General features: G+C 43.1%; 1 protein-coding gene across 2 annotated transcripts in view; it reads left to right on the forward strand.

The window, feature by feature from the left end:
* The window catches only part of YJEFN3 (YjeF N-terminal domain containing 3), a 209,414-nt gene that overhangs the window by 177,695 nt on the left and 4,223 nt on the right, over positions 1-27,496 (forward strand). For both annotated transcript variants that reach the window (XM_089670836.1, XM_089670837.1), the window contains exon 5: positions 9,831-9,981. In XM_089670836.1, coding sequence (XP_089526962.1) covers positions 9,831-9,981 — 151 coding nt within the window. The remainder of the gene's footprint in view (positions 1-9,830; positions 9,982-27,496) is intronic.

A 27,496-nucleotide genomic window follows, 5' to 3' on the forward strand; every position in this document is an offset into this window, starting at 1 on the left:
ACCCTGCTACAGATTCCCTCAGATTCCAGTACCACACTCAGGAATCTACCTAGCAACAAGCCCACTTGCAGCAAATCTGCCCGGCTACAGTGCATGTTCCACAAGCCTATGCGGAAGCACTGCACATACGCAGTATCTATAGTCTCGCCTGGAAGTCCTCCACAACTTGCCAAGCCATTCCTAAAGTCTTATATTAACTTTTCCTCGCATAACAGAAGTACTGTTTATGCACGTTCCTTACACTACCGTGGCCGCCGCAAAACCCCGCAATTCATTCTAAATATCTTAGAAATTTTGTCAAGGTGCCCTATCGGAGCTGTACGGCGATTTTCAGCGTCCAATTCAAAAGTTCATTTTCTTAAAGAGACAGCGCACCTTAAGTCAAAATGGCCGAAAAGGACCTTGCACAGTTCCCCAGTGATGAAATAAAGCAAATGCAACCTGATACTGATCATTATGAAGGGCAGGGAACAGAATCCACACTTCCAGCAGAACAAGTCGTGCGACCAAGACGCTCTCTCAAACCGACAGTAAAGGTCATTGAAAATTATCACACCACAAAGGATGAGCTATGTGATAACCTGGAGGAGCAATGGGAACAAGTTTCCTCCCTCGTGTCCAGACTTAAATCCTCCTCAGGTGATGCCACAAGCTTACAAGTTGCCATCGGGCGGCTGGACACAGCTCAAGAAAGATACAAGAGACTGTCCACAAGGTATATAACCTTTCTAAAAGACTCTAATATCGATGAAGCCCTATCAGAACTGAGCAAGGCAGAATCAATAGCCAGACAAAGAGACGTCATGGTGCTGGATGTTAAAGGTAAAGCGGAACTCCGTATCTCTCATTTGCAAAAAACTAGATCACACAGATCAAATTCATCTAAACATTCCTCTCGGTCATACAAATCATCGTGCTCAAGAAGCTCAGCCTTGAGCGACAGATTACTAGAGGCCCGCATAAATGCAGACCAATCCAAAGCGAGACGCTCCTTCACAGTAAAAGAAGCTCTTGCAAGAGCAGAGGCAGAGGCCAAGAGGGCAGAAGCAGAGGCCAAGAGGGCAGAGGCAGCGGCAGAGGCCAAGAGGGCAGAAGCAGAGGCCAAGAGGGCAGAGGCAGCGGCAGAGGCCAAGAGGGCAGAGGCCAAGAGGGCAGAGGCAGAAGCCGAGGCCAAGAAGGCGGAAGCAGAGGCAGAGGCCAAGAGGGCAGAGGCAGAAGCAGAGGCCCAGAAGGCAGAAGCGGAAGCAGAGGCAGAGGCCAAGAAGGCAGAAGCGGAAGCAGAGGCTCGAATAAAGATTTTCGAATCAGAGATGCAGAAGGAAATTGCGTTAGCTAAAGTAAGACTACTTGAGCAAGCATTGAGCCAAGGTCTTGATCCAGTCTGCTCGCTACCACAGGAAATAGATGATCCAGTTGATCGCACCAGTGACTATGTACTGAATCAGGTATCTGCGCCACCCCCAGTTTGCAGTACCGTCCAAGCCAACAACACTGAAACCTCCAAGTCAGCTCTGCCTGCGGTACCAGTGCCACCCACAGCACACGAGCAACCTAATAACCGTTACCCGGATGTGCCCTCTCAAGGACGGTTGTTACAGCAAGATCGCTATCAGGCATTTTCTGGCCTACCTCCACAGCTCAAGCAGCAGTCATCACAATATACAGAGGCTAAACGACAGCTCAACCCTGCAGCTACATCATTCTACCCGGAAGCATCTCACCCTTTCACGCCAGGCAGCCCATACGCCCCAGGGGCATCACAAGTTGTCATGGCAACAAGCAGTGAGAAATCAGATATGTCTGAGTTTGCCAGGTTTATGGTGAGCAGAGAGCTAATCAACACCAGTCTCTCAAAATTTGATGACCGTGCAGAGAGCTACAGAGCTTGGAAGGCAACCTTCAAGGCCGCCATCGCTAACCTCAACCTAACCGCAGAGCAGGAGTTTGACCTCTTGATCGAATGGCTGGGCCCAGGCTCCACAAATCGTGTCAAGAGCCTCAGAACTGTCTACGTGGGACAAGCAGAAGCAGGTCTAGCTGTCGCCTGGCAGAGACTCGAACGTACCTTCGGCAGTGCAGAAGCAATAGAGAAGGCCCTATTCAAGAGACTGCAGAACGTTCCAAGGATCAATCTCAAGGATGTCCAGAAGCTTCAGGATTTAAGTGATCTGCTCATGGAACTGGAGCTTGCCAAGGGTGACCCTCGTCTGTCCGGGCTGTGCTACCTGGATACAGCTCATGGAGTGAACCCAATTTTCGTGAAGCTACCATACAGTCTGCAAGAAAAGTGGGCGGCATCAGTCTCAAGGTACAAAAGAGAGCATGACGTCACCTTTCCCCCATTTATTCACTTCTGTAGATTTATCGATGAACAGTCCCAGATGAGGAATGACCCCAGCCTCGACTTCCTGGAGTTCAACACTACAGCTTCAGCGACATCATCACCAAGGTATGAAAGCGTCATGCATAAACACAGAGACTTCAAGAGCAGCGTGAATGTTAGAAAGAATAACCTACCATCTCCTGCAGTACCCACGGGTAAACAGTACACCACCTCATCAGGAGATAAGACCTTCAATCGTGAATGCCCCATTCATAAAAAACCACACTCTCTGAACAAATGTAGAGGGTTTAGATCCAAAACCATACAGGAGCGCAAGAAAATCCTCACCGAGCTTGGGGTATGTTTCAGATGCTGCGCTTCATTGGAGCACATGGCTAAGGACTGTAAATCTGTCATCGAATGTGAGGAGTGTCATAGTGAAAGACATGCCTCAGCTATGCACCCAGTCCCACTCTCCAGAGATTCACCCACTGCCATCACCACCAGTCCTGCTCCAAGTCATGGCGGGGAGCCCCAAAATTACGCTAATGCAGCGACTGCTGTTTCCTGCTCATGCTTGGATGTATGTGGGGAGGGCCAGTGCGAGAAATGTTGTGCCCGAATATGCCTAATCAAGGTCTACCCAGAGGGACTACCAGAAAAGGCAGTAAAAATGTATGCCATCATCGACGACCAAAGCAACCGGTCCCTAGCAGGTCCTAAATTCTTTGAAGCCTTTGGAATAAAGGGACCATCCGAACCCTATACCTTAAACACCTGCTCGGGCCGCATAGAGACTAGCGGCAGAAGAGCACAAGGATTCATCGCTTCTCCTGTCAGTGGGGATACGGAAATACCCTTACCGACGCTGATCGAATGTGATCAAATACCCAACCATAGGGATGAGATTCCTACCCCAGAAGCTGCATTTCACCAACCTCACCTAAGGCACCTAGCCAACGTTATCCCACCTATGGACATCAACGCCGAGATTCTACTCCTGCTCGGCAGAGACAATCTAAGGGTACACAAGGTGCGTCAACAGTGTAATGGTCCTGACTATGCGCCATATGCCCAGAGACTGGACTTGGGATGGGTAATCATAGGAAATGTATGCTTAAATCAACCAAAAATCGACTCCTTCAAAACGTACGTGCGTGCAGATGGACGCACAACTTGCATTAAGCCGTGTCCTCATCACTATGAGGTGAGAGAGAAGTCTCCAAGCCTCGTACAACTACCTGACGTCATTACTCCCCTCTTTGCCGACAACTTGGGGAGATCAGTCTTTCATACAACCAAGGACGACGATAAAGTAGCCTTGTCAGTAGAGGACAGAGAATTTGTCGAGATAATGGACAGTGAGTTCTTTAAAGACGAAACCAATCACTGGATTTCTCCATTACCCTTCCGAGCTAACAGGATAAGACTCCCGAACAACCGGGAACAAGCTCTGTCTAGATTTAACTCTCTTCAGCGTACCATGAACAGCAAGCCTGAAATGAGAGAACACATTGTTGCCTTTATGGATAAAATATTCCGTAACAACCATGCAGAACCAGCTCCATCCTTAAGGAAGAACGACGAATGCTGGTACTTGCCTTCATTCGGAGTATATCATCCACGAAAACCTAATCAAATTAGGGTTGTCTTTGATTCAAGCGCCAAACATCAAGGTGTATCTCTTAACGATATTCTTCTCACAGGTCCTAATCTGACTAATAACCTAGTCGGAGTGCTGATGAGATTCAGGAAAGAGCTTGTCGCCATCACTGCTGACATTGAACAGATGTTCCATTGTTTTGTAGTCCGTGAGGACCACCGGAATTTCCTCAGGTTTCTGTGGTACAAGGACAATGACACCAACGCAGAGATGATGGAGTATCGTATGAGGGTACATGTGTTTGGAAACAGCCCTTCACCAGCCGTAGCGACGTACGGGCTTCGGAGAACTGCAATAGAGGGGGAATCTGAATACGGTACAGATGCCAAAGACTTTGTGGAAAAAGACTTCTACGTGGATGACGGGCTCAAATCGCTACCAACTGAAGAAGCGGCTATCGATCTGCTCAAAAGGACTCAAAATATGTTGTACCAAGCTAAACTTAGACTACACAAAATTGCTTCAAACAGCCTAACCGTAATGAGAGCCTTCGATCGAGGTGATCATGCACCTGGATTCAAAGACATTAACCTGGGACTGGACAGTCCACCTGTGCAGAGGAGCTTGGGCCTCAGATGGGATCTCTCGGCTGACTCCTTTGGTTTTCAAATAAGTTGTGCAGACAAGCCATTCACAAAACGTGGTGTCCTATCAGTGGTAAACAGCCTATTTGATCCGCTGGGATTTGTAGCGCCCATCGCCATACAAGGTAAATCCCTACTGAGACAGCTTTCTGAAACCATCAAGGATTGGGATACCCCACTTCCCTCTGATAAAGAGCAAAAATGGGAAGCCTGGAAGCGATCCTTGTGTGCTTTGGATAAGATCCATATCCCAAGATGCTATATTAAAACCTCACTTACTTCTAGCGTAAAGAAGGAACTCCACGTGTTCTCGGACGCCTCCACAGAGGCTATAGCAGCGGTCGCCTATCTGAAAGTCACAGAACCCATCAAGCAAAATCACGTTGGATTCGTCTTTGGTAAGGCTAAGTTACCTCCCAAGCCTGATCATACTATTCCCAGACTTGAACTCTGTGGGACTGTGTTAGCAGTGGAGATTGCAGACTTCATACAAGAAGAACTAGGTGTCAACATAGATGAAGTTCACTATTACACGGACAGTAAGGTCGTTTTAGGTTACATCTACAATCAGACGAGACGATTTTATGTGTACGTCAGTAACCGCATAGAGAGAATCAGGAGGTCCTCCAAACCTGAACAATGGTACTATGTACCATCCGAACTTAATCCAGCAGATCATGCCACTAGACCTATGTCTGTAGGTTCCTTTACTAACGCTACTTGGCTTACAGGTCCGGAGTTTCTGCTAAGACAGGCGGATGAATGTGTACAGGAAGTTTTCAGCATCCAGGATCTGGATAATGATCCAGAAATCCGCCCTGAAGTCAGTGTATTGGTCACTGGAACAAAGCAAACCTCCAGCCTCGGTAGCCAGCGCTTTGAACGTTTCTCCAGTTGGATGAGACTCGTCAGGACTATCGCAAGGTTAGTGCACATTGCAAAATGTTATCACAATACTCACGAAGATAAGGATTGTCACGGTTGGCACGTCTGCCATAAACCCTTCTCTGCGGAGAACATCTCTCATAGTGAGTCCCTCATAATACGTCACGTCCAACAAGGGGAATTCAATGTAGAATGGAAGTGCTTGTATAACAAACAGCAGATTCCAATAAAAAGCCCTCTTGCCAACTTAAATCCAGTTATTGACAGTTTTGGCTTGCTCAGAGTTGGTGGTCGTTTGAATCAAGCCCACCTAAGAGTTGCAGAACAAAATCCTCTCATCATTCCCAGCAAACACCATATCACCGTCTTGCTGATCCGACACTACCACAAAAAGACTGAACACCAGGGCAGGCAAATCACTGAGGGCAAGTTACGGTCTGCTGGCCTTTGGATTATACAGTTGCAAGAAAAAGTATGTGAACCCCTTGGGATTACGTGGAATTTTGCATGAATTGGGCATAAAATGTGCTCTGAACGTCATCTAAGTCACAACAATAGAAGAACACAGTCTGCTGAACATAATACTACACAAACATTAGATGTTGCCATGGTTTAATTGCACATAACATGTAAACATTCACAGTGCAGGGTGGAAAAAGTATGTGAACCTCTGGACTTCATAACTGGTTGACCCTCCTTTGGCAGCAATAACCTCAACCAAACGTTTCCTGTAGTTGCAGATCAGACCTGCACAACGATCTGGAGTCATTTTGGACCACTCCTCTTCACAAAACTGTTTCAGTGTAGCAATATTCTTGGGATGTCTGGTGTGAATCGCTCTCTTAAGGTCATGCCACAGCATTTCAATAGGGTTGAGGTCAGGACTCTGACTGGGCCACCCCAGAAGGCGTATTCTGTGCTGTTGCAGCCATTGTTTTGTTGAATTACTTGTATGCTTTGGGTCATTGTCCTGTTGCATCACCCATCCTCTGCGGAGCTTCAGTTGGTGGACAGATGGTCGTACGTTTTCTTGCAAAATGTCTTGATAAACTCTGGAATTCATTTTCCCATCAATGACAACAATCCGTCCAGGCCCTGAGGCAGCAAAGCAGCCCCAAACCATGATGCTCCCTCCGCCATGTTTCACAGTGGGGATGAGGTTTTGATGTTGGTGTGCTGTGCCTTTTTTTCTCCACACATAGTGTTGTGTGTTCTTCCCAAACAACTCAATCTTGGTTTCATCTGTCCACAGTATATTTTGCCAGTAGTGCTGTGGAACATCCAGGTGCTCTTTTACAAACTTCAAACGTGCTGCAATATTCTTTTTGGACAGCAATGGCTTCCTCCGTGGTGTCCTCCCATGTACTCCATTCTTGTTTAATGTTTTCCTTATTGTAGATGTGTCAACAAAAATGTTAGCATGTGCCAGAGATTTCTGTAGGTCTTTAGCTGACACTCTGGGATTCTTCTTTACCTCATGCAGCATTCTGCGCTGTGCTCTTGCAGTCACTTTTACAGGACGACCACGCCTAGGGAGAGTAGCAACAGTGCTAAACTTTCTCCATTTGTAGACAGCCTGTCTTACCGTGGACACATGAACATCAAGGCTTTTGGAGAAACTTCTTTAACCCTTTCCAGCTTCATGCAAGTCAACAATTCTTGATCGTAGGTCTTCTGAGAGCTCTTTTCTGCGAGGCATGGCTCACATCAGACAGTGCTTCTTGAAACCAGTAAACCCAAAACAGGTGTGTGTTTTTTAAGGGCAGGACAGCTGTCAGCAACACGTCCAATATCATCACACTGATTGGAGTCAAGGTTGGCTCACTCCTGGCTCCAATTAGCTCTGGGAGAAGTCATTAAGCTAGGGCCTCACATACTTTTTCCTCCCTGCACTGTGAATGTTTACATGTTATGTGCAATTAAACCATGGCAACATCTAATGTTTGTGTAGTATTATGTTCAGCAGACTGTGTTCTTCTATTGTTGTGACTTAGATGACGTTCAGAGCACATTTTATGCCCAATTTATGCAAAACTCCACGTAATCCCAAGGGGTTCACATACTTTTTCTTGCAACTGTAGGTATGAAAAGACGTGTGGCCCAAGTATTGCATGACTGTGTTCACTGTCCCAAAGCTAGAGGAAAACAACTACACCAACAAATGGCTGATTTGCCTGCGGACAGACTATGTACAGAGCCGCCTTTCACCTACGTTGGCCTAGACGTCTTCGGGCCATGGATGGTGTCCGCACGCAGGACCCGTGGCGGTCACGCAAACAGTAAGCGTTGGGCTGTACTATTTACTTGCATGAGTGTGCGAGCCGTTCACTTAGAGGTCATAGAATCCATGGACACATCCAGCCTTATTAATGCCTTAAGACGGTTCTTCGCAATCAGAGGACCAGTGAAACAGTTGAGGTCTGACCGTGGAAGCAACTTCATTGGAGCCTGTAGAGAACTGAACATAGACACCAAATCCATTCAAGATCACTTGGCGGAAAGGGGTTGCACCTGGATTTTCAATCCTCCTCATAGTTCCCACATGGGGGGCTCCTGGGAGAGAATGATAGGAATCTCACGCAACATCTTGAATTCTATGTTGATGGATGTAAACTCTTCAAGACTCACACATGAGACTCTAGTCACCCTTCTCGCTGAAGTTTCAGCCATCATCAGTTCTAGACCCCTCGTGCCAGTATCTATGGATCCTGAAACACCAGCTGTACTGACTCCAGCTATCCTACTTACCCAAAAAACTGAGATTATGCTAATGCCTAGTGGAGAATTTACTCATGCGAATATCTACCAAAAACACTGGAAACGTGTACAATACCTAGCTGATTACTTCTGGAACAGGTGGCGAAAGGAGTATCTTAATATTCTTCAAGGAAGGAGAAAGTGGCAACACCACAAACCAAACCTGAAAAAAGGTGACCTCGTGTTGATGAAGGAGCAACATACCATACGGATTGACTGGCCTATGGGACTAATTACAAAGGTTCTTCCTAGCAAGGATGGCAAGGTCCGTAAAGTGGAGTTGAAGATCTACAGAAATGGTGAGCTTAAAACGTTTGCAAGGCCAATTAACGAACTAATTTTGATACTACCCATTGAGAACATTCCTGCTGGGTGAACTCTACTGAACTTGAACTTTGTGGATCTTCTCTATTCCAACTCGGAATCTACTATATTGTTATGTTTATTGCATTCTAACATGTTCTTTGTTACAGGTTGTTTTATATTTTATGGACATTCGTCATAGTGAAATCCCTTATGGAATTTCAGACGGGGAGTGTGCTGTTCCCCTCATATTTGTTATTTAACTGTGCATTGTATCACCAATTCTTATTTCACCATGTTTGTTTCTATGTCTTGATCTGTTGCTGTCATCTGCTGGCCAGAATTTGCATGCTGCATGCCCATGTTATAGCTAGTAAGTGTTTTCTCTGCTGGGCGTGGTTTTAGGCAAGCCTTGGTTCTGGTCACTTCCTGCAGCCATTTTTATGTGCTTTATAGCTGTGTGACAGGACATTCAATTCCCTGGGCTTGTGAAGGCATCAGTTTTTGACCAGCAGTTAGCCTCAGGAAAGATATCACAGGACAGCATCAATACCTCTACTACCTTAGAGTATTGTATCACTGTTTGTCGCTGTATTTGGATCAAATAAATCCACGCTGATTTCATTCCCGTGTATACGCTTGGATCCATCTAACCTGAGCATCTGCCGGTCCGGTCTGCTCCACTGCTTGGATACGAAGGTAGGAAGTTACACAGCCATTGTCAGTTATACCTTTATTCGCCTTCATGTGGGGACAGAACATTTCCCTTTATCAGCCCAAAGTAATTTGTGAAAAGCAATGTGTAATTACTGTCATACATTAAATTATTTTCTGTCTGATAAATGCCATAAGTAGTATTTAAATAAAGTAGCTGCTGACAGAGAACAAAGCACAGGATATGCCTAATATAAATATTCAGCAACAATTCAGGGATCTCAATGTATGGTGCTGTCATTGGTGCAGAAGGCTTCTCAGATGTTCAGTGAGCAAATTCAGAAGGTGAGCTGTTAACTTGTTTGGTCATACATATGTCACCAAAACAACACTGCATCATGCAAAGAGATTAAAGGTGAGCATAGAAAAAAATATGGAAGGAACTCCAAAACTGTACCTTACAGTGATTGTAGAGTATGTTTAGCTTTTCACTGTGTTTCTTTGCACCATTAAGGTGTTTTACTATATTTAGGTGACATATAAGCCTTTGATAATGCATGCATGAAAAAGGTTCCATTCCTAACTGACATAAACTATTTCTCCTGTTATTCATGTTAGCCATTTGAATAAAAAAAATGGTGGTTTATTTTCTGTTCTATAGGTGCAGTTAATTAATGATGCCTATAATCTAGTGGTGGACGCAGTGCTGGGCATTGAGGCAAATAGCGAAGAAGGTAAAGAGCCATGGGCCACTATTTTGGGAATAATGAAACAGATAAAGATACCCATTATCAGTCTGGATATTCCATCAGGTGGGTGCCCATTTTTTTCATAATCAGAGTTCACAGTGTGAGTTTTTTAAGTTCACATATTTATAACAATGCGCACTAACCAGAAACGTATTAATAATACGCATGTGTATATGATATCATGGAGATTCCCCTCTCTTTCTGGTCTGGTAATGGGCAGGAGCTGAAGATAGTAGAGATGAAGCGCCCTCGTGTGGCGAAATGGAGGTCCAGCAGGTCACAGAAATCCTTACAGAAGTGTGTGAAGTGGAAAATTCCTCCTCTCAAAGGCTGGTGCAGGGATCAATCTGGGTCTGCAGAAGCTGAAAAGGCTCATCGCAGAAGACACAGGAAAGAACCCATAGTGTAGTAGGTTGATGAAAATGATTTTATTCAAGAAAAACAGGAGTGTTCAGGAAAAACTCACAATGGTGCCAGGTTTAATCAAATGATTGACCCTTTAAGATTAAAGATGGCCACCAGGCCTCCACGTGGCACCGGCGGCGTAGTGTCAATGGCGTCCTGGGCTCCAGCTGACGCGTTTCGTGCGCACGCACTTCTTCAGAGGTAGAGCTGAGGATCCTTTGGGACTTTTATGTGTTTTCCTTGAATGTTCAGCTGCTGACTATTGGAGCGCTCACTGTATTTTTTATACTCTCATATATTTATAACAATGCTTCAGCTAGTTACTGTGGTTGCGTCATAGCATACATAAGTACCTAAACACATATAAAAAGGTATGGACAGCATGATTATTGGACAAACCTAGGGCAGTTGTACTTACAGTAAGTCTGGTATACTTCACTATAGCCATTGCAAAGGTCAGTTTCTTAACAACTGACTTTAAGGTGAATGGCTTGATACACTTGAGTTCCTATCTATGCAGGCGCTGACATTGCTTTCCCTATTTATGTTTATTGCTAACCCCACTACCACTCAGTAATAAAATGTTTGCTACCTACAGTAAAGGTTCTGTAATAGCATTTATTCTAATGCCTGCTTACAACCACATATGTAAGCAGTTTACTTAGTAATTTGCAAAGAACACTTTAAATTATTTGATCTGCGAGTCTCCAAAGAAGATTGCAAATTATGTACTGTAAGGGAGACTTAAAATCTGAAATTAATGCCTTAGGATCACATGGAATGTAGAAAACAATGAGAGCATGCATGCAAAATAACATACAACAATCAATGATTTAATTTACCAGAAGACTTTCACTGAAACAGAATTCCTGACTTTCACGATGGCAGCTCTCCACCTTGGTTCCTTACTTTTTTCTGAGTGAATGAGTGGTAAGCAATCAAAGCCCTTGCTGAGCTATGTAACAGTCTACACAATAGGCTCAGTTTGCCAAGATGGATGGCTTATTATTTCACCGCTAACTATTTCTTATGCTATGGTGCCAGACTCAGCCTTAGTCAGAATTCACAGGACATTATTGTATGCTGTTGCTGTTTGGAGAATGCAGCTGCCCCACTGCAGCTACTATTCACTATACTATTCTGTCCAGCTACAGCCTTGGTAGTCTCATTAGCACCATTGAAGTCAAACAGTGGGCCCAGTCCACAACCTTTAAAGAGTATTTCCACTTTTGCAGCCAAATTGAGCCAATACCTATTTTATATTTGTTATATGTTCCCATAGAATAACTTAAACAATGCAGTCTTAATTCGTTTTCCCCTTCTATGTAGAGTTAAAGAAAGGAATATGGAGCTCTTGTCATTTGTTACCTAGATGTGCACACTGTCTGTCCTAACAAAGAGTTAAAGATCTTAAAGCTTTCATGTTACATTGTATGTTAATGCACTAAAAAATGCCCTTCACTTTGTTCCTCTAATTGGCACATTTTTTTAACCGCTTAAGGACCGTCCTATAGCAGAAATACTGCTACAGGGCGCCACCTGTGCACAAAATCACTTATATATATACATGATTTTGCATTTCCGGGTAGGGGGCGCGAGCGAGCCCTACCCGCGCCACCATTTGCAGCCACGGATGTCAATCACCGGGTCCCGGCCAGTAATTACCCGCCGGTGCCCGGTGATTACCAACAATCACCGACGGGGAGGAAGACTGTTTTGTTTACAAATAGTCTTCCTCCCTGTCAGCTCGGGCACACTGCTCTGGATGGTTGTGCACAGCACAGCCATCCCAATCAGTGTGATTACAATAAAACACACCCCCCACCCCCTAGTAAAACACTCCCAGCACATAGTTAACTCTTTGATCGCCTGTCCAATGCCATTAGTACAGTGTCAGTGCTTTTTTTTTTTTTTAGCACTGATCACTGTATTTGTGTCACTGGGGATGTCAGTGACACCAAGTTAGTTCCCCCCCAGTGTCAGAATGTCCGCCACAGTTCCCCTGATTGCCGCCATTACTAGTAGGAAAAAAAAATCCCAGTATCTATACCTCCATTTGTAAACGCTTGTAAACTTTCACGTCAACCAATTAATTTACACATATTGGGATTTTTTTTAGCAAATACATGTAACAGAATACATTTTGTCCTAAATTTATGATGAAATTGGATTTTTACAAATTTTTTACTGGACATGTTTAATAGCAAAAAGTCCAAAATATTGTTTTTTTTTTCTCAAAATTGTCGGTCTTTTTTTGCTTATAGCACAAAAAATAGAAAACGCACAGGCAATCAAATACCACCAAAAGAAAGCTCAATTAAAGGGAAAAAAAGATGTAGATTTCATTTGGGTGCAGTGTTGCATGACCGCGCAATTGTCAGTTAATTGTCAGTTAAAGTAATGCAGTGCCGTAACACAAAAAATGGCCTGGTCAGGAAGGGGGGGGGGGGGGTAAATCCTCAGGAGGGCACGTGGTTAAACAAAAGAAACTGCTTATAGAGTCATATGTATAAAGATGCTCTAAACAACAAAGAGAAAAGAAGTAATTATATATTTTTATAAATATTTTAGGTGTACTGTATGAATAGGAACAAAACACCAGTAAGGGATTCTCAAATTTGACTACAAAAGTAGAAATACTTTTTCAACTTTCACACTGATCCACCGTAAAAACACAGCAAAAACACAAAGACGTTTTTACCTTTGCCACACTTTCTGAGCGTTTTTAAAGGACATGTGACTTAAAACTGCACCAAAAATGCTTCTCAGGCGCGCAAGTGCAACTCCTTAGTGTGAAAACATACATAGATATATATTCACATACATAGGGAAGTGTTTCTCTTGAGCTTTTCAGGCACTTCTTTTAATGCAAAAATGCTTCAAAAACTTCTCTGTGTAAAAGCAGCCTTAGACTGATAAATAACAGTCTGTTTTCCTTTATTATCAGGCCATTTTCAGTTTTCAGGACAGGTCTAGTTTGAATGACAATTACTGCATTATGCAATAACATGAATAACCACTGGGTTCTTATTTTTGACTATATAAAAAAGTGAAAAAAACTGTCTCTTATCTTTTGGGTAAAAAAAAAAAAATATATATACTGTATATATATATATATATATATAAAATAAAGTGCCATGACATTACAAACGTTTCTGAAATGCCCTTCTTTTGGAAAGTAGACATGCTAAGGTGATCTCATTTATTGACACAATATTTTTGGGAATGAAGAACCAACCATGCTTGTATTGAGGTGGATAAATCATGGAGCTTGGTAATGGTGCACTAGATACAGCACACCATTACCGTACAGGTCCTTCACAATGGGAAGAGGAGCTGAAGGGGTTAATGCACAGGTCATATTTAGTGGGAGGATGGAGATGAGGGGGTTAATGTGCAGGATAAATGAGGTGAACATTTTCACTATTTCAATACTGGGCAATTTTACACCTTCCTGCCCAGGCCATTTTTCACGTTTCAGCGCTCTCACACTTTGAATGACAATTGCATACAACATTGTACACAAACTAAAATTTTTGCTAAATTAACAAAAAAAAGACCAAAAATTTTGAAAAAAAAACACGTTTTTCTTTGTTTCTGTTATAAAAGTTTACAAATAAATAATTGTTCTTCATAAATGTAGGCCAAGATGTATTCTGCTACATGTCTTTGGTGAAAATAACCCAAATTAGGATGTATTTTTTAGTTTGTAGGAAAGTTATAGAGTTCACAAACTATGGTATATATCTGAAAATTGATCAATCCTGAAGTACTGACAGCCAATCTAATTTCTTGAGGTCCAAGAATGTCAGAACAGTACAGATATCCCCCAAATGACCCCTTTTTGCAGAGTAGACAGTCGGACGTACTTCATAAGAGGAATGGCGAGTTTTTTGAAGTTGTATTTTTTTGTCATAATTTTTCGGAAAATGAAAAAATGAAAAAAATTATTTTCACTATTTTTTTTTTACATACTCTCACCAGTGCAGTACAGCGTCATCATATAACTGGCATGGCGGTGAACAGGGACACTGACTGGTGACAGTATGAAATATATATATATATATATATTTTTTTTTTTTTTTTTTATTATTTTTAATTTTTTATTACATTTTTTTTAAGATTTTTTTTTCATATTTTACTATGACCAAAGTAGTACAATGTTACCATAGTAACATTGTACTACTTTGGGGAAGTGATCAGCATAACATAGTTCCCTTTGTTTTGTACCAACTTTATTTGAAGTACAGCATTGTTGTGCGTTGCTCTGCTGTACAGTGACATAGATCCTGTCTTGTGCGCTTCAAAATGTCTGCATTTAATCACAGCTTACTGCACTGCACTTACATGTGCGTTGCAGTGTAAATAGGACACATAGAAAACAATTGTTTTCTGTGTGTCCAAGCAGTGACCTGCATTCATCCAGTGCAACAAAACACAGGTCACCACATTATGAATGTGATTCTGTGCAGCAGGTAGGAGTGGAGTTTCCATTCAAAACATCAGTTTCCTCAGCACAATCTTTTTCATGTGAATTAGACATTGTTTCAAACAAGTATTTTTGGATATATTTTTCGTTTATCTATTTAATTGCTTTGCACTGCAGTGCAGTGAGCACAAGAGTCTCAGTTTTGTATCTTTTCTTAAAATAAAATACAAATTTTAACTGCTTCCAGTCTGCCCTAGAGCAGAAGTGCTACAGGGTGGCACGGGTGCGCAAAATCACGTATATATACGTGATTTTTGCATCTCTGGGTAGGGGGCCATGCTGTCAATCACCGGATCCCAACCGGATGATTACTCACCAGCGCTCGGTGATTGCTGAACATCTCCAACGGGGGGGGGGGGAGAACTGTTTGTAAACAAAACAGTTCTCTCCCCTGTCAGCTCCTGCACACTGCTTTGCATGGCTGTGCATAGCAGAGCCATGCAAAGCAGTGTGTTTACATTGAAGCACAAACACAGGGCCCCACAGTAAAACACAAAGAGCTCACTTGTCAGTTAAAGTAACGTGTAACACAAAGCATGGCCTGGTCAGGAAGGGGGGTAAATCCTCAGGAGGGCAAGTGGTTAAAGACAGAATAACATTATAAAATGTAAAGAAGGTTAAAAACAGTGTTAAACTTTTATTTAAAAATTTTATTCAAAAGTCGGTTACATTTGCAACTAAAAAACAAATTTACATATACTATATTGCCAAAAATATTGAGACACCCCTCCAAATCATTGGATTCAGATGGTCCAACCACCTCCATAGCCACAGGTGTATAAAATCAAGCACCTAGGCATGCAGACTGCTTCTACAAACATTTGTGAAAGAATGGGTCGCTCTCAGGAGCTCAGTGAACTCAAGTGTAGTACTGTGATAGGTTGCCACCTGTGCAATAAGTCCTTCCGTGAAATTTCCTTGCTACTAAATATTCTACGGTCAACTGTTAGTGGTATTATAACAAGGTGGAAGCAACTGGAAACAACAGCAACTCAGCCATGAAGTGGTAGGCCATGTAAAATGACAGAGCGGGGTCAGCGTCAGTCGCAAACTGTTTGCAGAGGCAATAGCTAAAGACCTCCAAACTTTGTGTGGCCTTCAGATTAGCACAACAGTGTGTAGAGAGCTTCATGAAATGAGTTTCCATGGCCTAGCAGCTGCATCCAAGCCTTAAATCAACAAATGCATCGCAAAGTGTCGGATGCAGTGGTGTAATTACTGGACTGGACTCTAAAGCAGTGGAGACGTGATCTCTGGAGTGACGAATCACGCTTCTCTGTCTGGCAATCCAATGGACGTGTCTGGGTTTGACGGTTGCCAGGATAATGGTAATAGCCTGACTGCATTGTGCCAAGTGTAAAGTTTGGTGGAGGGGGAATATTATAATTATTATTATACAGTATTTATATAGCGCCAACAGTTTGCTCAGCTGTACATTACAATGGGAGACAGTACACGAGACAGTACAGTAACAATACAATTCGATACACGAGGGGTTCGAGGGCCCTGCTCCTTGGAGCTTACAATCTAGGAGGGAGGGGATAGTGGTACAGGAGGAAATAGCTGTGGGGGATGGAGTGGTAGGAAGAGTAGAGGAGATCGGCAATTAGCTGAGGGTGGGGCAGGCTTCCCTGAAGAGATGGGTTTTCAGGGTGCGCCTAAAGGAGAGGAGGGTAGGTGATAGTCTGATGGATTGGGGTAGGGAGTTCCAGAGGATGGGGGAAGCCCTGGAGAAGTCCTGGAGACGGGCATGGGAGAAGCGGAGAGTACTTTTTGGATGGTATTTGGATATCAGGTCGGTGATGTAGTTTGGGGCAGTGTTATGAATAGCTTTTTACGTCAATGTTAGCATTTTGAATTTTATCCGTTGGGCAATCGGAAGCCAGTGGAGGGATTGGCAGAGGGGGGTGGCGGATACGGGGTGGTTAGTAAGGTGGATGAGTCTGGCCGCAGTATGCAGGATAGACTGAAGTGGGGATAGCCTGCGGGGAGGTAAGCCGGTGAGGAGGGAGTTACAGTAGTCGAGTCGTGATATGATAAGGGAGTGAATGAGTTGTTTAGTAGCTTCCGGGGTTAGGATTATGGGTTGGGGTTGTCTCTCAGGGGTTGGGCTTGGCCACTTGGTTCCAGTGAAGGGACCTCTTAAGGAGTCAGCATACCAAGACATTTTGGACAATTTCATGCTGCCTTGTAGGAACAGTTTGGGGATGGCCCCTTCCTGTTCCAACATGACTGTGTACCAGTGCACAAAGCAAGGTCCATAAAGACATGGATGAGCGAGTTTGGGGTGGAGGAACTTGAGTGGCCTGCACCTGACCTCAACCCAATAGAACACCTTTGGGAGGAATTAGACTGGAGACTGTGAACCAGGCCTTCTTGTCCGACATCAGTGCCTGTCCACACAAATGCGCTTCTGGAAGAATGATCAAACATTCCCATAGACCAGCCCTTGAAAGAAATTTAACGATCAGGTATGATCTGTGCAGTGGTGACAAGCAGCGATCTCCTATATGGCTTTCAATGAAGCAGCTGGAAGTCGTTTCTCCTCTCCCTCCCATGACTTTCAGCTGCTTCATTGAAGAATGAGGGAGGGGAAGGAGATAGAGGCTGGATCTGCCTCCCCCTGTTTCCCCACCAGTTTCCTACCCACACATCCTCTGAAGCTGCATGGACTGGAGTGTGGGTGGGAAACTGAACACAGGACAGCTTTTGAATGAGCATGTGAGCCTGACTTCCCTTCCTTTCTTCCTTCCACCCCTTCCTTCTTCTACCTCTCCCTTCCATCCGTCCACCCATCCTCCCTTCCTTCCACCCCTTGCTTCCTTCCACCCACCCACCCCTCCCTTCCTTCCTTCCACCTACCCTCCCTTCCTTCAATCTCTCTCTTCCACCCCTGCATTCCTTCCTTCCACCCCTCCCTTCTTTCCACCCCTCCCTTCTTTCCACCCACCCCTTCCTTCCACCAACCCCTTCCCTCCTTCCTTCCTTCCACCCCTCCCTTTCTTCCTTCCACCCCTTCCCTTCCACCCACCCTTTCCCTTCCACCCACCCACCGTCCCTTCCTTCCTTCCACCCCCCCACCCTCCTTTCCTTCCACCCCCCCTTCATTCCTTCTTTCCACCCCTTTCTTCCACCCACCCTTCCTTCCTTCCACCCCTTCCCTTCCTTCCATGTATTTAAATAAACACATTTCACTTTTAGTTCAAACAAAAGACCTATGAATAAATTAAAAACTACATCAGCAGTGCCCTTGACGATAAGTTGATTCAGGGGGAAGGCAAAATCCCCATATAAAGGACAGTCCAAATAGGGGAAAGAAAGCCTTCCTGATCCCCTAAAGCAACTGGATGCTCTATGGAGCAACAGTCTACAGTGTAATTTCTTACATTAATAGGCAGCCATTTGACGAATATTCTGCATAGCCCAGCTTGTTAGCTTGAACTATACCAAATGTAAAAAAACAAAAACTAGGCTGTCTCATCTATTTCATCCCTAAATAGCCACTTTCACACCTGAAACCATTCGATAAATTGGGTGTAAAAAATGTATGGTGCTTTTGCACATAGCGCATGCTAATGTACAAGAATGAACCTTTGCGTATCCAGCCAAAAAAACTTTACCGATAATATTTTAGTGAATTTGATTGAAAAACGTTTATGCAAAACATGCCAAAACAAGAAGTGCAAACTTATTTCACCCTTTAATAAATTGGGCTGAATATAATTGGTCTGTGTTTATGTGGGCTGCTGACTTTTGCAAGCATTTCCCTTGTTTTAATGTGCACTTGCTGGTGGGGATTTGCTAAAAGGGCACATTTTTCACTTAGCCAGAAGAATTTAAAAACCATCAATCTTGTGCAGAGGAAATTTTTTAGAACTGGAATTTCCTTTTCATAGCATAGGATGATTTAAAGTGAATACTGCTAAACTGTGCTAAGCAAAATATTATCCTTTAGAAAGTGAACCCCAAAGTGTGCTAGTATTTAGCAGACATGGTAATTATGTGCGTTCATCATATTCTATATAATTGTATAAAGTATTGTGTACTTGTTCCTGTAGCCTTAGCTAACAAAACTAAACTGAAGCTTAACTAAACCCCCTTAAAATATACATCAAAATATTTCAATTACAGTTTTTACATATGAATGGACTGAACTTATTAGGATCACTTAGTCCACACAGACTACTTGATAATTATAATGTTTAAAGTTTTTTTATATATAACTTTTTTAAACATTAAGCACATGAAGTACAGAGCACTGCAAAAGTGAAGTATAGTGCTCTTGCCTTATTCTTAAGCCTTGTACACACAATAAGGATATTTTGCATGTTAGTTTCATATCAAAATTAAGAGGTTGCTAAAGTTACGAAAATTCTTGTAAGACAAAATACCACGATGATGTAATGTATTGTATTGTATTGTAATGTATTCTCTCTCTTTTCCATACACGTGCGGTCATGGTCACTCAATTTTTTATGGATGAATACTGTACTGATTAAACTATAATAGTTTGTTCTGGTATTGTACAAGAAAAATGTTGTGCTCGTCCCTTCTGATAATTTTGCATGAACTGTCGTAATCAGCTTTCTAAAGCTGTGTACTAACGATCAGATTAACGGATGATCACTTCGAAAGTAGTATTTTTTGTCTGAATTTCTCATCGTGTGTACCAGGGGCAGACTGACAACTCACGGGGCCCCCGGGCAATAGGGGATCATGGGGCCCCTGTGTCTTTGCCCAAACTCAAAAAAACCCATGAAAAAGGTACCAGGGGCATCTCATGGGGCCCCCTACTGACCCCGGGCCCTTGGGCAGTGCCCGAGTTTCCAAATGGTCAGTCCGCCCCTGATGTGTACTAGGCCAGGGGTGGACTGACAACTCATGGGGCCCCCGGGCAATAGGGGATCATAGGGCCCCTGTGTCCTTGCCCAAACTCAAAAAAGCCTATGAAAAAAGGTACCAGGGGCATCTCATGGGGCCCCCTACTGACCCCGGGCTTTCGGGCAGTGCCCAAGTTTCCAAATGGTCAGTCCGCCCCTGTACTAGGCATTAGTAGTATAAAATAGATGTAAAGTCCAACAGTAATGATGAAAACCCTCAAAATGGTTGTACATAATGGGGACATCTGTGAACTCAAATACAGAAATCTTACCATCGTAGTGCAAGGAGATGGCAAGTAAATGAACTCATATGAAACTAATCCAGCGACAATTTAGGGTTTTTTTTTTTTATATAGACTGACCCATAAATGTTGTTTCTCAAACAAAAGTATGGCCAACCAATGATGTAACCAGTAAAAAGAAACTGGTAAGTACTGAAAGACATTTATATTTTAAAATGTCCAGTATATGCAGTATTAAACAAAAATGTAATATATCACAGTTTACCAATTCCTAAATGTGGTGGCTGCATTAGATTTTTTTTTTTCAGGCTTTTTTCCTTTTTTTCACCTGTGATCCAGCCAGCAAACACATTTCCTGTCTTAGGTTGCCTCCAATCTGGACAGAGGAGCAACAAGATACCTTTGAACTGCAGCATTGTCAAACTAAAGAGAGGGTAGTTTTATATAGATGCCCTAGCAAATTCAGAAGGGCAAATTAAAGCTGAATCTGGCTAACACCTTTGAATCAACAGTTTTAAGGGGGGTATAAAGGTTTTACATAAAAAGATAAAAAGTTGATCATTGTAAAAACCTGTCAATGTTAAATGGTTTGTCTCAACCTTCTAACTGATACTTTGTTTGGACAGCTTGGTCTGTTAAAGAAAGCTGAAAAATAACAGATTTATTGCTCAAATCAGAAAAATCCCAGAAAAGAAAACAAATGCAGCCACCACGTCTAAAAATTAGTAAGCTGCGATATATTAGACTTTTGTTTTTTGGGTTTCATACCACTTTAAAGTTTGCAAGTAAGTAACAGTAATTGAAATGAGCAAACTGTTTTTCTAGGGGAACAGAGTTATGCAGGCATGCAAAATATACAGTAAGTGTTTAGTAAATTAGCATGATTCAAAGGCAAACACTAGTGATTTTACAAATTTGGAAATTTAGAGGTTAAGAGTACAAGGTCACCGTTAGGAGATTGTTTTTCTGTACCTCATTTTTATGGCTTTGATGGGACTCTCTAGAGTGAGGAGCTATGAGATGAGAGGCAGTAGACGTGATGTCATGTGAAAACACTTCACTGCCCATCTGCATCTGGAAATCCATTCAACAACAGGAAGAAAGAATGAACTGAGGGGATGGGTGAAAAAATGTCAGGGAGAAACAGTTGATTGTTTATTCCATCTCTTTCTGTCTACCTTGTACTAACCACAATCAGAGTAATACTTTGCTATTGTGCCTTAAACAGTAGTTTATGTGTCCAAGATTTATAGCGATGGCTAATCCCCAATCCCATAGCTATTACTCTTACTGGATAGTTACTATTTATATACTCTGTGAATGTAAAATTAATTGATCAACACATTTCTTTGTTCATTCTGCTGAAATTGAATCTACCAAACTTTTTCACTCTGATATTGCCTTGTTAGTTATTTTCTTTGTGATATCTATGTGAGAATTATGTTCCATCTTGGTACAGCAGCTATTTAAGGATTGGTCATAGGAAGTGCGACAACCAGTCATTCTGTATCCTTCCCTCTGAGACATATACAGTTGTGTTCAAAATAATAGCAGTGTGTTGAAAAAAGTGAATAAAGCTCAAAATCCTTCTAATAGCTTTTATTTCCATACACACAAATTAATTGGGAACACTACACATTCTATTCCAAATCAAAATATTAAGAAAAATATATCAAATTTGTGTTGTTCCCCTAAAAAAATTGAAGAAAAGTGAATATTAGACTTTTCAAAAAAATAGCAGTGTTTGTATTCTTCTTTACAAACTCAAACATTCATTATATAAACTGAAAAATGTTTGAAGATTTTGCTTTCCTTTGAATCACTTAATGAATATTTAGTTGTATAAGCACTGTTTCTGAGAACTGCTGTACATCTGTGTTGCATGGAGTCAATCAACTTCTGGCACCTGTGAACAGGTATTCCAGCCCAGGATGATTGGACTACATTCCACAGTTCTTCTCTATTTCTTGGTTTTGCCTCAGAAACTGCATTTTTGATGTCATCCCCACAAGTTTTCTATTGGATTAAGATCCGGGGATTGGGCTGGCCACTCCATAACGTCAATCTTGTTGGTCTGGAACCAAGATGTTGCACGTTTACTGGTGTGTTTGGGGTCGTTGTCTTGTTGGAACACCCATTTCAAGGGCATTTCCTCTTCAGCATAAGGCAGCATGACCTCTTCAAGTATTCTGATGTATTCAAACTGATCCATGATCCCTGAAATGCGATAAATAGGCCCAACACCGTAGTATGAGAAATATCTCCATATCATGTTGCTTGCGCAACCATGCTTCACTGTCTTCACAGTGTACTGTGGCTTGAATTCAGTGTTTGGGGGTCGTCTGAGAAACTGTCTCCGGCCACTAGACCCAAAAAGAACAATCTTACTTTCATCAGTCCACAAAATGTTGCGCCATTTCTCTTTAGGCCAGTCAATGAGCTCTTTGGCAAATTGTAACCTCTTCAGCACATCTTTTTCTCAACAGTGGGACTTTGCGGGGGCTTCTTGCAGATAGCTTGGCTTCACATAGGCGTTGTTAGGAACCGCCTGGCAGTGTCTCTAGCAGCCCACAGCACGGATTTCCTCAGGGCCTAAGTCCCAGCCTGCTATTCACCAGGGCCCCTGATGGTGGGGATGGACTTGGTGCAGACTGGAACCAGGTCGCGACCCCCGAGTGTGTCTGGCTGTGGTAGAGAGCACCGGCAGGGGACTGCGGGAATGGAGTCTGATGGGAAGAGTCAGGCAGACTTACTAATAGTGATCCATGCGGGATGGATGGATCGGCGGTTGAAGTAAGCGTAGTCAGGCAGGCCGGGTCGGTAACGTGCGGGCAGCAAGGTACAAGAGGAGCAGGCAGAGAATGGTCGGGGTCACAAGCCAGGTTCAGCAGGTTGCGGGCAGCGCGGTACCAAGGATCAGGCAGAAGAATGGTCAGGCAAGCCAGGGGTTAATCAGGAGAATCAGGTCAGGTACAAGCAGAGATCGGCAACGGAATAACACAGGGACACAATCAGGAACAGAGCAGGTAAGACCAAACGGCAATTTGACAGACCTGGTTCCTCGTTTAAATAGCCCGCCCTGCGCTGTCATTGGTGCCACGCGCGTGTCCGCAATCGCGAGTGCGCATGCGCGAACACCAGCGCTGCCGTGCACGCCCAGGTCCCGATGCTCGTCCGCTAGCGAGGACTGGTGTTCTGCGCATGCACCACCAGGCGCGATGCTGCAGAACACCCGTGTCCTGACAGGCATCTTCTAATTGTAACAGTACTCACAGGTAACTTTAGACCTTCTGTGATCTTCCTGGAGCTGATTGTTGGCTGAGTCCTTGCCATTTTGGCTATTCTTCTATCCATTCGAATGGTAGTTTTTCGCTTTCTTCCATGTCTTTCAGGTTTTGGTTGCCATTTTAAAGCATTTGTGATCATTTTAGCTGAGCAGCCTATCATTTTCTGCACTTCTTTATATGTTTTCCCCTCTCCAATCAACTTTTTAATTAAGGTACGCTGTTCTTCTGAACAATGTCTGGAACAACCCATTTTCCTCAGAATTTCAGAGAGAAATGCACTGTAACCAGCATGTACAACATTTGCTGCCTTCCTTCCTTAACCTCCCTGGCGGTATTCCCGAGTGTAGCTCGGGGTGAAATTTCAGTACCAAAAGCGGTATCCCTGAGCTACACTCGGGCTTATCATGTGGCATTGCTCAGGGATTCCCTGCAGCGCTTACCTTGTCCTTCGCTCCTGCGATGTCCCTCCTGCAGCATCCCCGGCCATCTCCTCCTGCCGATGTCGGCATCCGGCTTCCGTGTTCCGGTCCCTGTGACGTCGGAACGTACGTCGGCCGGAACCGGCAGCAAATTTAAAAATTTTAAAAACTGTCATTTTTTTGTAAACGAATATTACATAGCAAAACATTGCTGTTTCAAAGCATTTCACATACATTTTGTCCCTACTGCTTTGTCCTGTGCCCTGCCTGCGTTTTGACTGTTCTTTCTGCCTGGAAACTTAGAAAAGTCCATTGCGTCCAAAAAGCGTCCTTTTAGGTAAAAAGCAGTTTTAGACCGGCTAGAGAACAGTGATAGTAAATCAGAACCACTTGCAGAATTGAGTGATAATGATTTGTGGGGAAATTCGTCATCAGACACTGAAAACGATTTTGCGACATTGCTCAGCGATGTGCGAACTTGGCGCTATATTTCAAATTTCAGTATTTTTGGTTTGATTATATTATTGAATTAAATTTATTATTATTATGTTATTATTTTTTAGGATTATTTATTAAATTATAATTTATGGTTTTGTGTTTTAAGTTTTATCATACCCGGGATGTTTACTAGACTCTTGTTCGGACAGATTTTAGTGAGTTATTCCTAAAATTACAGGCCTACAATTAAAAAACGACATTTCCATGCAAAATAATGGTACCGCTTTCAGCACCAAAAATCTGAAATAATCATACCGCCAGGGAGGTTAAATAAGGGCAATAATTGCCACCTGTTTTTCAAAGAATAAATGACCTCACTAATAGAACTCCACACTGCTATAATTTTGAACATGCCCCTTTCAATTAGTGATTCAATTACACAGAATCAGCAGCATGCATGTCATGACGGTTGGGTCTGTTGGATTTCTATTACTCTACTACACCTGCTAGTACATTATTTGCCATGTAGAAATATCATTTCTACCAAAAACAGTGATTGATCAGGTTAGTGATGTCTGACTGCTATTATTTTGAACACAACTGTATATTTTAAACAAAAGCACTTGGTTTTTTCTTATTTCTACCCACGAGTGCACAACCCAAACTTCTTAGGAGCAACTGTCTGATGTGACATACTAGTGAGGATTGACACATAAGAATGCCAGTTCTTCCTTCTTCTCATTGAGAAGAGCAAGGATGGTAGTGATTGTGTGTGTGCTTCATTTCATTATAGTAATCAGCGCTGGTGTAATGGCCAGGCAGATATCTCCCCACCTGCTGCTTTTGAGTAGACATCTGTCTGTCTCAGTCTGGTCCAATACTTCCCTCTGCATGTTAGGAAGATCCTATAGATAGCACTCAAGAACTGGATTTGATAAGGATCAAACATCAAGTGTTGAGCTTTAAGGACAGTTTCACTCTCCAGCTCGCATTTAGGGGCTTTCTCTGCCCACTTTCATACAAAGAAATTCCTTCTACAGAAAAAGTTTGCATGTGCAGCGGTTTTCAAGACCATAATGATACAACAGAAATTGTTCAGCACCCTGGCTATTTGGATGGCGTAGTCTCAGCTTCAGCTGTACAGGCTCCTGTCTATTCGAACACTGTCTCTCTCAGGTGACAGCTTGGTCAGATCGCCTCTCCTTGAAGGCCAAAACAGACACTTTCTGAGTGTCTGTTCAACAATTCACTGCTCATGCAGCAGAGGACCCCTGAACTATAGTCAGCACCCATACTAAAAGGGTTGATTGCTTGCCAATCCACGGACCCAGGGCCAGAGGTTTCATAACCCTCAATACTTTACAAATCCTTCAGGCACCAGAATTCAAAGATTTTCCAATCCTGGTCAAAACTGCAAGGCCAGTTTTCTCCACTTTTTTTGGGCAGCACTGTGGCTTAGTGCTTAGTACTAGGGTTGTTGGTTTGAATCTCAATCATGACACTACCTGCATGGAGATTGTATGTTCACCCTGTACCTGCATGGGTTTCCTTTAGATACTTCGGTTTCTTCTCACACTCTAAAGACATGGTCTTAGATTATTATTGTTATACAGGATTTATATAGCGCCAACAGTTTGTGCAGCGCTTTACAAAATGAAGGTAGACGTAACAGTTACAATACAATTTGGTACAAGAAGAAACAGAGGGTCCTGCTCATTAAAGCTTACAATCTAGGAGGAAGGGTTGAGTGATACAAAAGGTATAAGCTGTGGAGGATGAGCTAATGGAGGAAATAAAAGGCAGTTTACTAGTTAGAAGTAGGATAGGCTTCTTTAAAGAGAACGGTTTTCAGGGATCGTCTAAAGGTGAATAGATTAGGAGAAAGTCAGACAGATTGGGGTAGGGAGTTCCATAGGATGACAGAAGCTCGGGAGAAGTCCTGGAGGCGAGCATGGGAGGAGGTGAAATGGGAACTAGAGAGTAGAAAGTCTTGGGAAGATCGAAGAGAGCGGTTTGGTAGATATTTTTAAACCAGGTTAGTGATGTAGCTGGGGGCAGAGTTGTGGATGGATTTGTAAGTTGTTGTTAGTATTTTGAATTTTACTCATTGGGCGAGTGGAATCCAGTGGAAGGATTAGCAGGGGGTAGCAGCCACTGAACGGTTGGTAAGGTGATGAGCCTGGCAGCAGTATTCATGAAGGACTGGAGGGGGGATAGCCTATGTAAAGGTAAGCCAATGAGGAGGGAGTTGCAGTAGTCGAGGCAAGAGTCAACCAGGGAGTGAATTAGGAGCTTTGTGGTATCATTGGTTAAAAAGGGGCATATTCTGGAGATGTTACGGAGGTTGAGGCAGCATGATTTGGACAGGGATTGGATGTGGGCCTGAAAGGATAGTTCAGAATTCAGGGTTACCCCTAGCACCTTGGCATGCAGGGATGGGTTGATAGTGGTGCTACTGATCCTGTCCGATAAATCAGGGAAAGAGGCACGTGGGGGGAGAAAATATTATGAGCTCAGTTTTGGATAGAGTTTTAGGAAGTGGTGTGACATCCAGTCTGATATGTCTGTTAGTAAATCGGTGATACATCATGAAACTGATGGGGTGAGTTGAGGAGTGGAGAGATAGATTTGTGTGTCGTCAGCATAGAAATGGTATTGGAAACCATGGGAAGATATCAGCTGACCCAAGGAAGAGGTGTAGATCAAGAATAGAAGAGGTCTGGGGACAGAACCTTGGGGGACCCTGACAGTAAGAGGAGTAGGAGAGGAGGAGGTAGAATTGTAAGTGACATTAAAGGTGCGGTGAGATAGGTAAGATTCGAACTAACGGAGAGTACAGTCACAGAGATTAAGTAAATAGAGTTTTTTGAGGAGGAGGGGGTGGTCAACTGTGCCAAAGGCAGAGGAGAGGTCCAAGAGTAAGAGTACAGAATAGTGACCATTAGTTTTAGCGGTTAGCAAGTCATTTGTGAGTTTTAGGAGAGCAATTTCTGTGGAGTGTTGTGGGTGAAATCCAGACTGAAAGGGATCAAGAAGGTTATTCTCAATAAGGTGGCAGCTCAGCAGGTTGTAGACTAGACGTTCAAGGAGTTTAGAGGAAAAAGGGATTAAGGAGATGGGTCTTAGGTTGCTAAGATTGGTGGGGTCCAGTGAGACTTTTTTAAGTATAAAAAAATGATATCTTTTCATGTGACAAAACTGAAGAAATGACACTTTGCTACAATGTAAAGTAGTGAATGCACAGCTTGTATAACAGTGTAAATTTGCTGTCCCCTCAAAATAACTCAACACACAGCCATTAATGTCTAAACCGCTGGCAACAAAAGAGAGTACACCCCTAAGTGAAAATGTCCAAATTGGGTCCAAAGCAGGGGCGGACTGACCATTTGGAAACTCGGGCACTGCCCGAGGGCCCGGG

This window comes from Staurois parvus, unplaced genomic scaffold, assembly GCF_062004578.1.
Source record: "Staurois parvus isolate SC_StPar_1 unplaced genomic scaffold, SC_StPar_1.0 ptg000096l, whole genome shotgun sequence".
In the NCBI taxonomy this organism is placed as follows: Eukaryota; Metazoa; Chordata; class Amphibia; order Anura; family Ranidae; genus Staurois; species Staurois parvus.